General features: G+C 46.4%; 1 protein-coding gene across 1 annotated transcript in view; it reads right to left on the bottom strand.

Moving 5' to 3' along the window:
• LOC147086147 (syncytin-1-like) overlaps nucleotides 1-12,595 on the bottom strand; it is a 187,624-nt gene extending 175,029 nt beyond the window's left edge. Inside the window, exon 1 of the mRNA XM_085979181.1 lies at nucleotides 12,551-12,595. Within this exon, the coding sequence (XP_085835307.1) occupies nucleotides 12,551-12,595 (45 nt within the window). The remainder of the gene's footprint in view (nucleotides 1-12,550) is intronic.
• Between the last annotated feature and the right edge of the window lie 1,208 nt (nucleotides 12,596-13,803).

Raw genomic sequence — 13,803 nt, 5'->3', positions numbered from 1 at the left:
TGGACAGTGTGAGAGGAGATTTACACTCTGACCACGGGAGGGATTGATTCGAATGTGTGAGAGGAGCTTTACACTCTGACCCCAGGAGGGATGATTGGAATGTGTGAGAGGAGCTTTACAATCTGAACACGTAAGGTATTGATTGGAATGTGTGAGAGGATCTTTACACTCTGACCACGGGAGCGATTGATTGGAATGTGTGAGAGGATCTTTACACTCTGATTTCGGGAGTGATTGATTGGAATGTCTGTGAGGAGCTTTACACTCTGACCCCGGGAGGGATTGATTATTCTGTGTGAGAGGATCATTACACTTTGACCCCGGGAGGGATTGATTGGAAAGTGTGAGAGGAGCTTTACACTCTGACCCCGACTGGGATTGATTGGAATGTGTGAGAGGAGATTTACACACTGATCCCGGGAGGGCGTGATTGGAATGTGTGATAGGAGCTTTAAACTCTGACACCAGGATGGATTGATTTGATGTGTGAGAGGAGATTTACACTCTGGACCCCGGGAGGGATTGATTCGAATGTGTGAGAGGAGCTTTACACTCTGACCCCAGGATGGATTGATGCTGAATATGCTGTTCAACTACATTGCTCCAGTTGTGTATAAGTATATTTTGGACCGTGAAACTGACGAATTGGCTATTTCTACATTGGAAAAGATTTTTGTTAAACCAAAGAATGAGGTATTTGCACGTCACCTTCTATCTGCCCGTAGGCAGCAGGTGGGAGAATCTTTGGATGCTTATTTACAAGCACTTCAGCGCCTTTGTGCTAACTGTAATTATAAGGCCGTGACGGCAGAAGAATATAAGGAAGAATCGGTACAGGATGCTTTTATTTATGGATTACTGTCGAGATCAATTCGTCAGCGGTTGTTAGAAAATAGGACTTTGGTTCTCAAGATTGCTTTCGTGCAAGCCTCTACATTGGATGTGGCTCAGAGAAGTTCGGATTCTTATGCTCTTTTTAATCGGCCTGCGACTGTGGTTTCGGCAGTTCCGGACGAAAAGGAATTATGTGGACTTAATAGGAGTGGTTTACTAGATTCTGAAACAGTTTCTACTTCGGCGGCTCTTGCCTCCAGGATTCAGAAGTGTTATTTTTGTGGGAATGTCCGGCACCCTCGTCTGAAGTGTCCTGCTCGGGAGGCTGTGTGTAGTAAATGCGGCAAGAGAGGTCATTATGCACGTGTTTGTAAATCATCAGGTTCAATTACCTCCTCTGCGACTATTCAGCCTTTAGATAGGGCGTTTATTGCATCAATTTCTGCTGCATTTGCTCATGGCCTAAACATAGCTATAGGTACGGCCAAAGTTAATGGGTTAGAAGTGAAGGTCCTTATAGATACGGGCAGTACCGAGAGCTTTATAAGTCTTCAGCTTGCGAAGGAGAAGAGTTTGAAAATTTTGCCTGTAACTTATCAGGTGTGTATGGCTCAGACGACTCTCACTTCACAAGCAGCTGGTTGTTGCCTTGTGAAATTGATTCTTCTAGGTAATACGTATACTGATATACGCCTATGTGTTTTGCCTAATCTCTGTGCGGATATTTTGATTGGTCATGATGTGCTTCAATTACACGAGTCTCTCAGTCTTTCGTTTGGAGGGACTAAGTCACCTTTATCTATTTGTGGATTAACCTCTTTATCCATTTCTCCATTATCACTTTTTTCCAATTTGATGCCGGATTGTAAGCCAATTGCTACCAAGTCAAGAAGGTATAGCAGTCAGGATAGAGAATTTATTAATTCTGAAGTTCAATGTCTTTTATTGGAAGGAATCATTGAACCTAGTTGTTCGCCTTGGCGGGCACAGGTAGTTGTCACCACTAACGAGAGACATAAGAAACGAATGGTGATAGACTACTCACAAACTATTAATAGGTATACTCAATGAGATGCATACCCTTTGCCTAAGATTGATGAGCTTATCAACAAAGTATCTCAGTATAAGGTTTTTAGCACTATTGACTTAAAGAGTGCTTATCATCAGATTTCTATTGTTAAGAGGGATCAACCATATACGGCCTTGGAGGCTGGCGGAAAGCTGCATCAGTTTTGCTGAACACCATTTGGTGTTACTAATGGTGTTGCTTGTTTTCAACGGGCAATGGATGCTTTTATAAGTGATAACTCTCTCTCTGACACCTTTTCATACTTAGATGACATCACGGTGTGTGGCAAATCAAGGGTGGAGCATGATTCTAATTTAGAAAAATTCCTTCAAGCTGCGGAAAGAGTTGGTTTAACTTTCAATAAAGAGAAGTGTTTCTTTTCGACCACTGATGTAAAGCTACTGGGGTATATTATCTCGGGAAACAAGATTAAACCAGATCCAGAACGTCTGCGACCATTGATTGGTTTACCTTGTCCTACTAATTCTAAGGCTTTGCAACGAGTTGTTGGACTGTTTTCTTATTATTCTAATTGGATTGCAAATTTTTCACAGAAGATCCAGCCCCTGATTCGGGTTACGACATATCCTCTATCATGGGAGGCCAGGATGTGTTTTGATAACTTTAAAAAGGATATCCTTGGAGCAGTTGTGCATTCTATTGATGAGCAGGTTCCCTTTGTGATTGAGACGGACGCTTCTGATTTTGCAATTGGGGCTACTCTGAACCAAAATCGAAGACCTGTGCCCTTTTTCTCACGTACCTTGAACAATAGTGCAAAAACACATTCTTCAATAGAGAAAGAGGCGTATGCAATAGTAGAAGCACTGTGTAAATGGAGACATTATTTATCGGGGCGACATTTTACGTTGGTAACTGACCAAAAATCTGTGTCCTTTATGTATGATGTCAAACATTTTGGAAAGATCAAGAATGATAAAATAATGAGGTGAAGGATTGAGTTGGCATGCTTCCATTTTGATATAGTTTATCGTCCGGGGAAGGATAATGTTGCTGCTGATGTGCTGTCGAGGGCTTATTGTTCTGTGATTCACGGAGATACGCTTATTAATCTTCACAATGCCTTATGCCATCCTGGGGTTACGAGGATGATACACTTCGTACGCAGTAAGAATTTGCCCTTTTCAGTTGAAGACGTCAAGCGGATGACTTCATCATGTTCTATCTGTGCTCGGTGTAAACCGAATTGCTTTAAGCCTCAACGAGCTCATCTTATAAATGCTAATTCTCCTTTTGAACGTTTGAGCATTGATTTTAAGGGGCCTCTTCCTTCAATGACTCAAAATCGATATATATTTACTGTTGTGGATGAGTTTTCAAGGTTCCCTTTTGCTTTTCCTTGCGCAGATGTATCAGCTGCTACAGTTATCAAATGTCTGACTCAACTTTTTGTTATTTTTGGGATGCCTGCGTATATCCATTCGGATCAGGGAAGTTCTTTTATGTCTTCCCAGTTGAAGGAATACCTTCAGAGTCGGGGAATCTCTACTAGTAGAACTACCCCGTGTAATCCTCAGGGTAATGGACAGTGTGAACGATACATTGGGGTGATCTGGAAGGCAGTTATGTTGGCTTTGACATCCCGGAACCTTAAGAATACACAGTGGGAAATGGTACTGCCTGATGCCCTGCATTCCATTAGATCATTGCTTTCAACGGCTACTAATGTGACCCCCCATGAAAGGCTCTTTAACTATCCACGGAGATCAACTACAGGATATTCGGTACCTTCATGGCTTATTCTGCAGGGACCTGTGCTGCTTCGACGCCATGTTAGATTGTAAAAATATGATCCTTTAGTGGAGGAGGTGGAGCTGTTGCAGGCAAATTCCCAATATGCTCATATTCGATTCCAAGATGGGAAAGAAAGTACTGTTTTAATTAAAGACTTGGCTCCTTGTCGTGGCCAGCCCTCTTCTGAGGATATTAACAATAGTCATGATTCAGATCATGTGGATGTCGTTACAGATACTACGAATATTTCCAATCCTATTGCAGATAATTATACTTCTATTAGTCAGCCTTCGATGGATGTTCATGACCGTCCCAGTTTACCTCCTGATGGGATTTCCAACCTGGAAACCGTTGATAATCGGGATATGGATAGCCTTCCTGCAGAAGATACTTCTGTGCCTCCTGGTGTGGGAGGGCAAGGAATTTCACCAGGGTTAAGAAGGTCGACACGAATAAGATATCCAGTCGACCGACTGAAAATGGACTTTTACATTGATAGTAATGTTTTAAAATTGTTGAAATATTATATTTGTATTGTTTTAGTTGTAAATAATTAATTATAAATTGTAAAGGTTATTTAGGTTGGAGTATATTTTAAAAGGAGGGGTGAATGTGGTGATTATACTTTATGTTTAGTAAGAAGTATTGTAATTGGTTGTTTGTTTCTTACCTTGAGATATATGCTGTAAACTCATTGGTAGTTGATGTCATGTGATTTGTGGTGGCCATCTTAAATTCAGTTCTCTACAGCCTTGGTTGGGACTGGGTGTTGAAAGATGTGCTACTGGATTTTTAAAGTTAATAAAGCCTAGATTTAGAAAGGCAAATCTACTCTTTATTTCAGTATCATCTGCAAACTTTGATATTTTACACTCGGTCCCCTCCTCCAAATCGTTAATATAGATTGTAAAGATTTGGCGACCCAGCACTGACCCCTGCGCAACACCACTAGTTACTGATTGCCAGTCTGAGAAGGAACCATTTATCCCAAATCTCTGCCTTCTGTTCGATAGCCAATCCTCTATCCATGCCAGAATTTTACTCCAAATCCCGTGATTTTTTATCTTAAGCAATAATCTTTTGTGTGGCACCTTGTCTAATGCCTTTTGGAAGTCCAAATAAACTACGTCCGCTGGTTCCCCTTTATCCACCCTAAATGTTACTTCCTCAAAAAACTCCAGCAAATTTGTCAAACATGACTTCCCTTCATAAAACCATGCTGAATTTGTCCTATTAAATTATGATTATCCAAATGTCCTGTTACTGTCTCCTTAATAATGGGCTCCAAAATTTTATCTACCATAGATGTTAGGCTAACCGGACTATAGTTTCCAGCCTTCAGTCTACTGCCCTTTTTAAATAAGGGTGTTACATTAGCAGTTTTCCAGTCTGCCGGGACCTTTGCCGAGTTCAGGGAGTTTTGGAAAATTATTACCAATGCAACCACAATCCCTACCGCCACTTCCCTCAAGAACCTAGGATGTAAGCCATCAGGTCCAAGTGATTTATCCGCCTTGAGTCCCATTATTTTACCGAGTACCACTTCCTTAGTGATTTTGATCGTGTTTAGCTCCTCCCTCCCTTTAGCATCCTGTTTGTCCAGTGTTGGGATATTATTAGTGTCTTCTACTGTAAAGACTGATATCATATATTCATTCAGTGTTTTTGCCATCTCCATATTCCCCACCATTAATTTCCCGGTCTCATCCCCTAAGGGACTAACATTTACTTTAGCCACCCATTTTCTATTATATAACTATAAAAACTCTTACTATCTGTTTTTATATTTTTTGCTAATTTACTTTCATAATCTATCTTCCCTTTCTTAATCAATCTTTTCGTTATTTTTTGCTGTCTTTTAAAGTTTTCCCAATCCTGTGTCCTCCCACTAGATTTGGCTACCATATATGCCATTTTTTTTAGTCGAATACTATCCTTAATTTCTTTACTTAGCCATGGATGGCTGTCTTTTCTTTTACACCCTTTTCTTCTCAGTGGAATATATATTTTTTGGAAGTTGTAAAATAACTCCTTAAATGTACACCACTGATCATGTATCGTCTTACCCTTTAATCTATTTTCCCAATCCACTCTACTCAATTCCGCTCTCATAACTCAAGCCTCTCAATGCCAGTCAGGGGGGTCCATGCCAGAAGATTGAGCAGATGACAACAGTAAGTGGGAGTGCTGGAGTGAGTGGGGGAGTGCAGGAGTGAGCAGGAGAGCTGGAGTGAGTGTGAGAGAGAGCGGGATAGCTGGAGTGAGTGCGGGAGTGAGCAGGAGAGCTGGAGTGAGTGTGGGAGTGAGCGGGAGAGCTGGAGTGAGTGTAGGAGTAAGCGGGAGAGCTGGAGTGAGTGTAGGAGTGAGCGGGAGAGCTGAAGTGAGTGTGGGTGTGAGTGCGCGAGTGGAGGGGAGCAGGAGTGCATGGGAGGGTGCTGGAGAGTGCGAGAGAGTGCAGAAATGATGATGAACAGCCATGATCTTACTGAATGTTTGAACAGACTCGAGGGGCCGTATGCCCTACTCCTCTTCCTAATTCGTATGTTCTTTTGAGTGAGCTGGAGTGAGCTGGAGAGCGCTGGAGAGTGCTGGAGAGAGCTGGAGTGTGCTGGGGAGTGCTGGAGTGAGCTGAATTGAGCTGGGGAATCATGGAGTGTGCTAAAGTAAGGTAGACTGATCTAAGGTGTGGTAGAGTGAGCTAAGGTGAGCTGGAGTGAGCTGGAGAGTGCTGGGGGAGCTGGAATGAGCTCGATTGAGCTGCAGTGAGCTAGGGTGAGCTAAAATGAGTGGGAGAGTGCTGCAGGAGCTGGGGGAGCTCGAGTGAGCAGGAGAGTGCTGGGGGAGCTGGGGGAGCTCGAGTGAGCAGGAGAGTGCTGGGGAGCTGGGGGAGCTCGAGTGAGCATAAGAGTGCTGTGGGGGCTGGGGGAGCTGGAGTGAGCAGAAGAATGCTGGAGGGTGCTGGAGTGAGCAGGAGTGAGCTGGAGAGAGCCGGTGTGGGCTAGAGGGAGGTAGAGTGAGCGGTAGATTGCGTCGGCGGGGGTTTCAGCGGCAGCAGCGGGGCTATAAAAGTCCCAGAGCCCAGGAAAGGCCTCAGTGCATCGGCGGGAATTCAGCGGCAGCAGCGGGGCTATAAAATTCCCAGAGCCCAGGTAAGGCCTCAGTACGTCGGGGGGATCTCAGTGGCAGCAGCGGGGCTATAACATTCCCAGAGACCAGGTAAGGCCTCAGAGCGTTGGCGGGAACTCAGCGGCAGCAGCGGGGCTATCAAAGTCCAAGAGACCAGGTAAGGCCTCATTGTGTCGGCGGGAACTCAGCGGCCGCAGCGGGGCTATAAAAGTCATAGAGACCAGGTAAGGCCGCATTGCGTCGGCGGGAATTCAGCGGCAGCAGCGGGGCTATAAAAGTCCCAGAGCCCAGGTAAGGCCTCAGTGCATTGGCGGGAATTTAGAGGCAGCAGCGGGGCATAAAAAGTCCCAGAGCCCAGGTAAGGCGTCAGTGCGTCGGGGGGAATTCAGCGGCTGCAGCGGGGCTATAAAAGTCCCAGAGCCCAGGTAAGGCCTCAGTGCGTTGGGGGGGAACTCAGCGGCAGCAGCGAGTGCATAAAAGTCCCAGAGACCAGGTAAGGCGTTAGTGCATCGGCGGGAATTTAGCGGCAGCGGCGGGGCAATAAAAGTCCCAGAGCCCAGGTAAGGCCTCAGTGCTTCGGGGGGAACTCAGCGGCAGCAGCGGGGCTATAAAAGTCCCAGAGCCCAGGTAAGGCCTCAATGCATCGGCGGGTATTCAGCGGCAGCAGCGGGGCTATAAAATTCCCAGAGCCCAGGCAAGGCCTCAGTGCGTCGGGGGGAACTCAGCGTCAGCAGCGGGGCTATATATGCCCCAGAGACCAGCTAAGGCCTCAGAGCGTCGGCGGTAACTCAGCGGCAGCAGTGGAGCTATAAAAGTCCCAGAGACCAGGTAAGGCCTCAGTGCATCAGCGGATGTTCCAGCCGCAGCAGCGGGGCTATAAAAGTCCCCGGGACCAGGTAAGGCCTCAGTGCATCGGCGGGAATTCAGCGGCATCAGCGGGGCTCTAAAAGTCCCAGAGACCAGGGAAGGCATCAGTGCGTCGGCGGATGTTTCAGCAGCAGCAGCGGGGCTACACAAGTCCCAGAGACCAGGTAAGGCATCAATGCGTCGGCGGGAATTCAGCGGCAGCAGCGGGTCTATAAAAGTCCCAGTGACCAGGTAACGCCTCAGTGCGTCGGCGGGAACTCAGCGGCAGCAGTGGGGCTATAAAAGTCCAGAGCCCAGGTAAGGCCTCAGTGCGTCGGCGGGAATTCAGCGGCAGCAGTGGGGCTATAGAAGTCCCAGAGACCCAGGTAAGGGCTCTGAGCGTCAGCGGGAATTCAGCGACAGCAGCGGGGCTATAAAAGTCCCAGAGACCAGGTAAGGCCTACCAGGCTCCAGTCTGGGAACTCGGAGGGAAGGATAGAGGTAAAAAGTAATCCAAGTGTGAAGTCACCAGAAAGCGGGTAAGTGATTTTTTGGTAAGTATTTCTCCCTTTTTAAGCTTAAATCTTTTTGGTTTATAGTTTTTAAGGTGTGATATGCATCATCTAGAATCGGGGCAGAGGGTATTTAAGAATAATATTAATACATTTAATTACTTACATAGAATGGGAGATCAGGTGATGTGTTGCTGCTGCAATATGTGGGAGCTGGTGGACACCATTGATGCTCACGGTGATCACACTTGCAGTAAGTGTTGGCTGCTCGAGGAATTACGGCTCCGTGTTGAAGAGCTGGAGTCTGAGCTTCAAACACTGAGACACATCAGGGAGGGGGAGAGTTACCTGGACTCTGTGTATCACGAGGTAGTCACACCAATTAGATTAATTAATTCAGATGTAGTCCGTGGCCAGGGTCAGATTGGTGTGACTAGAAGTGAGGCAGGTACGGGGATCCAAGAGGGAGTGTTGAAGGAGCCGCATCCCTTGCACTTGTCCAACAGGTTCGAGGCTCTTACTCCCTGTGAGGATGGGAACAGGAACTGTTGGGAGGATGAGCAACCTGGCCACAGCACCGTGGAGCGGGGGGCCATTCAAGTGGGGGGAGTGAAAAGACATGTTGTAGTGCTAGGTGATAGTATCGTTAGGGGGATAGATAGAGTTTTTAGCAGCCAAGAGCGAGAGTCCCGAAGGCTGTGTTGCCTGCCTGGTGCCAGGGTTAAGGACATCTCCTCTGGACTGGAGAGAAACTTGGAGTGGGAGGGGGAGGATACAGTGGTCGTGGTCCATGTTGTTACCAACGGCATAGATAGGACAAGGAAGGAGTTTCTGCTGAGGGAGATTGAGCAGCTAGTAGCCAAATTAAAAAGCAGAACCACAAGGGTAATAATCTACCTGTACCACGAGCGAATTTGGCTAGGACAAATAAAATTAGAGAGTTAAATGCGTGGCTCAAAGACTGGTGTGGTAGAAATGGGTTTTGCTTCCTGGGACACTGGCACCAGTACTGGGGCAGGAGGGAGATGTTCCGTTGGGACAGGCTTCACTTGGCCAGTGCCGTGACTAGAGTCCTGGCGGATCATATAACTAGGGCTGCAGGGAGGGCTTTAAACTAACTAGTGGGGGGGAGGTTCCTAGAGAGCAAATAATAAAAATGACAACAAAGAAGGTCATAGACTTAGGTAGCAGTGGGGAAATTAAAAACCAGAACGTGTCAGGAAGGGGCAGAAGGTATGGAGTAAAAGGTAAGGTAATAAAAAGGGCAAAAGGAGGAACTAAGTGTCACAAAACATATTTGAAAGTTCTCTATCTGAATGCACGTAGCATTCGTAACAAAATAGACGAGTTAATGGCACAAATAAGTACATATGGGTATGATCTTGTGGCCATTACAGAAACATGGATGCAGGTTGACAATGCCTGGGAATTAAACATACCAGGCTATTTAACGATCAGGAAGGAAAGGCAGGAAGGTGGGGTGGCTATGTTAATAAAGGAAGCAATCACTGTAATACAGAGAAATGATATTGGGTCAAAAGTTCAGGATAATGAAACAGTTTGGCTGGAGATAAGGAATAATAAGGGGAAAAAAGCATTAGTGGGCGTAGTCAATAGGCCTCCGAACAGTGGAAACTCGTTTGGAGGGAGTATCAATCAGGATATAGTTGAGGCGTGTAGTAAGGGAACATCTATAATTATGGGGGATTTTAACTATCATATTAATTGGACAAATCAAATTGGGCAGGGCTGCCATGTGGATGAGTTCATTGATGTATTAGGGATGGGTTTCTTGAGCAGTATGTAACTGAACCGACCAGGGGGCAAGCAACCTTAGATCTGGTCCTGTGTAACGAGACAGGATTAATTTAAAATGTCCTAGTAAGGGACCCCCTTGGAATGAGTGACCATAACATGGTTGAATTCCATATTCAATTAGAGGATGTGAAGGTTGGTTCTCAAGCAAGCGTGCTAAGCTTGAATAAATGAGACTATGAAGTTATGAGAGCTTAATTGGGCAGAGTGGATTGGGAAATTAGATAAAAGGGTAAGACGATACATGATCAGTGGTGTACATTTAAGGAGTTATTTTACAACATCCAAAAAAAATATATTCCACTGAGAAGAAAAGTGTGTAAAAGAAAAGACAGCCATCCGTGGCTAAGTAAAGCAACTAAGGATAGTATTCGACTAAAAACACGGGCATATACGGTAGCCAAATCTAGTGGGAGGATAGAGGATTGGGAAAATTTTAAAAGACAGCAAAAAATAACAAAAAGATTGATTAAGAAAGGGAAGATAGATTATGAAAGTAAATTAGCAAAAAATATTTAAAAAGATGGTAAGAGTTTTTATAGTTACATAAAAAGAAAAAGGGTGGCTAAAGTAAAAGTTGGTCGCTTAGAGGATGAGGCCGGGAACTTAATGGTGAGAAATATGGAGATGGCAAAAACACTGAATGAATATTTTATATCAGTCTTTACAGTAGAATAAACTAAGAATATCCCAACACTGGACAAACAGGGGGCTAAAAGGGGGGAGGAGCTAAACACGATCAAAATCACTAAGGAAGTGGTACTCGTTAAAATAATGGGACGCAAGGCGGATAAATCACCTGGACCTGATGGCTTACATCCTAGGGTCTTGAGGGAAGTAGCGGTAGGGATTATGAATGCATTGGTAATAATTTTCCAAAACTCCCTGGACACGGCAAAGGTCCCGGCAGACTGGAAAACTGCTAATGTAACACACTTATTTCAAAAGGGCAGCAGACATAAGGCTGGAAAGTATTGACCGGTGAGCCTAACATCTGTGGTAGGTAAAATTTTGGAGTCCATTATTAAGGAGACAGTAACAGGACATTGGGATTCCCCAGCCCAGGCAACGTCCTTGTAAATCTCCTCCACACCCTTTTTTGAGCAATCACATCCTTCCTGTAATGTGGTGACCAGAACTGCACACAATAATCTAGCTGCGGCATAACTAGTGTTTTATACAGTTCAAGCATAACCTCCCTGTTCTTATATTCTATGCCTCGGCTAATAAAGGAAAGTATGCCTTATGCTTTCTTAAGCACAACATATACCTGTCCTGCTACCTTCAGGGATCTGTGAACCTGCACTGCAAGGACCCTCTCATCTTCTGTACTTCTCAACCTCCTACCATTTAATGTGCATTCCCTTGCCTTGTTAGCCCTCCCCAAATGCATTATTTCACACTTCTCCGGATGGAATTCCATTTGCCTCTGTTCTGCCCACCTGACCAGTCCATTGACTATTCCTGCAGTCTGAAGCCTTGTACTGCCCACCCTCCTGTCCAGCGTCCTGAAAGGGAATACGGCACAATCTAAACAGAGAACTAGTTTATAAATATCGAGGCAGGGTCCCTTGCGATTTCAAGCAGTGCGTCAAGCCGCGCTGTCACACTCAGGTCCCTAGATCTGTCGTAGGGGCAGTACTGAGGGAGCGCTGCACTGTTGGTGGGGCGTTATTGAGGGAGTGCTGCACTGTCGGAGGGGTGGTACTGAGGGAGCGCTGCACTGTCAGAGAGGCAGTACTGAGGGAAAGCTGCACTGTCGGAGGGGCAGTACTGAGGGCGCACTGCACTGTCGGAGGAGCAGTACTGACGGAGCACTGCACTGTTGGAGTGTCAGTACTGGGAGCGCTGCAATGTCAGAGGGTCAGCAGTGAAGGAGTGCTGCACTTTCAGAGGGGCCACACTGAGGGAGCGCTGCAATATTGGAGGGTCAGTACTGAGGGAGAGCTGCACTGTCGGAGGGGCAGTACTGACGGAATGCTGCACAGTCGGAGGGGCAGTACTGAGAGAGCGCTGCACCATCAGATTGGAAGTACTGTGGGAGCGCTGCACTGTTGGAGGGGAAGTACTGAGGGAGCGCTGCACTATCAGAGAGGAAGTACTGTCTTTCGGATGAGACATAAAACTGCTCTCTCAGTTGGATGTAAATGATCCCACGGCCACTATTCGAAGGAGAGCATGGGCATTCTCCCTGGTGTCCTGGGCCAATATTTATCCCTCAATCAACATGCATAAAAAAACAGATTATCTGGCCATTTCACATTGCTGTATGTGGGAGCATGCTGTGCGCAAATTGGCTGCCGCGTTTCCTGCATAACAGCAGTAACTGCACTTCAAATAGTTCTTCCTTGGCTGTGAAGTGTTTTGGGACGTCCTGAGGTGGTGAAAGCTGGTATAGAAATGCAAGTCTTTTAAAATATTTTTGTAACACAGTGATGGGTGTGTGGAGATCAGTGTCATATTCCCCATTGTCAGTGAAAGCTGCAACTCGTTGGCGTCAGATAGACAGTGCAGTGCTATAAATGTACAGGGGCTGAGGGCACTGGTTCTGTCCTGCCTCTGTCAGCAGTGACAGTTACAAATTAATCATTGCCTTGGGCTGATTTCGCTGCTGCAGTCTCGGCAGCCTCTCCTCCATTATTCGGACCCCAGAGATGTGGAAGCCGCGCTGGTGAGCTGCCGCCCAAATGCTCGGTCCTCGATGGGCTGTAGCCTCTTAATCTGTGGCTGAATCGCTGTGCACCAGGCGGGAGGGCCATTTTCCATGGTGGGCGGGGGACAGCTCACAAACGTCTGAGGAAATCCCTGGGGCTGACAGCGTTCTTCATGCCACAGAGAGCCGGGGGTATTGGGCATTACCTGTAATCACCGTCCCACCAGGGGTATCTGGACATTACCTGTAATCACCGTCCCACCATGAGTATCTGGGCATTACCTGTAATTACCGTCCCACCAGGGGTATTCGGGCATTATCTGTAATCACCGTCCCACCAGGGTTATCTGGGCATTACCTTTAAACACCGTCCCACCAGGGTTATCTGGGCATTACATGTAATCACCGTCGGACCAGGAGTATCGTGGCATGACCTGTAATCACCGTCCCACCAGGGGTATCTGGGCATTACCTGTAATCACCGACCCTCCAGGAGTGTCTGGGCATTACCTGCAATCACTGTCCCACCAGGGGCATCCGGGCATTATTTGTAATCACTGTCCCACCAGGGGTATTCGGGCATTATCTGTAATCACCGTCCCAACAGAATTATCTGGGCATTACCTTTAATCACCGTCCCACCAGGGGTATCTGGGCATTACATGTAATCACGGTCCGACCAGCAGTATCGGGGCATGACCTGTAATCACCGTCCCACTAGGGGCATCTGGGCATTACCTGTAATCACCGAACCTCCAGGAGGATCTGGGCATTACCTGTAATCATTGTCCCACCAGGGGTATCTGGGCATTACATGTAATCACCGTTGCTGCAGGTATATGCTGGAATTACCTGCAATGGGTAGCACCAGGGCTATCCTGTCATGGAAGCCAGTATTGTATCAAAATTAGCGGATAATATGAAAGGTTTGTTTGCTGGATTTCTCACACCGGCCAATTCTCAGACCGCTGGGAATGTGAGTGAGATCTCCTGTTGGGCTCCAGTGTGGACAGTCTTGTGCTGTAGATTGATGTCCACCAGTGTCAGATTACCACGGACCGAGGAATCGTTCACTCCATCAATCTGGCCCAGATTAAAGCAGATGTTGGATGGAAAGACGACAGTGAGCCGACATGCGGGGGCCAGATGGTTAAGGCTTTATTCTGTGCTTACATTGTGTGTCTGTACCTTTG

Source organism: Somniosus microcephalus, unplaced genomic scaffold, assembly GCF_052327205.1.
Source record: "Somniosus microcephalus isolate GS21.2 unplaced genomic scaffold, FLI_Smic_1.0 unresolved_chr8, whole genome shotgun sequence".
Classification (NCBI taxonomy): domain Eukaryota; kingdom Metazoa; phylum Chordata; class Chondrichthyes; order Squaliformes; family Somniosidae; genus Somniosus; species Somniosus microcephalus.
This window is presented reverse-complemented; position numbering and strand designations above follow the sequence as displayed.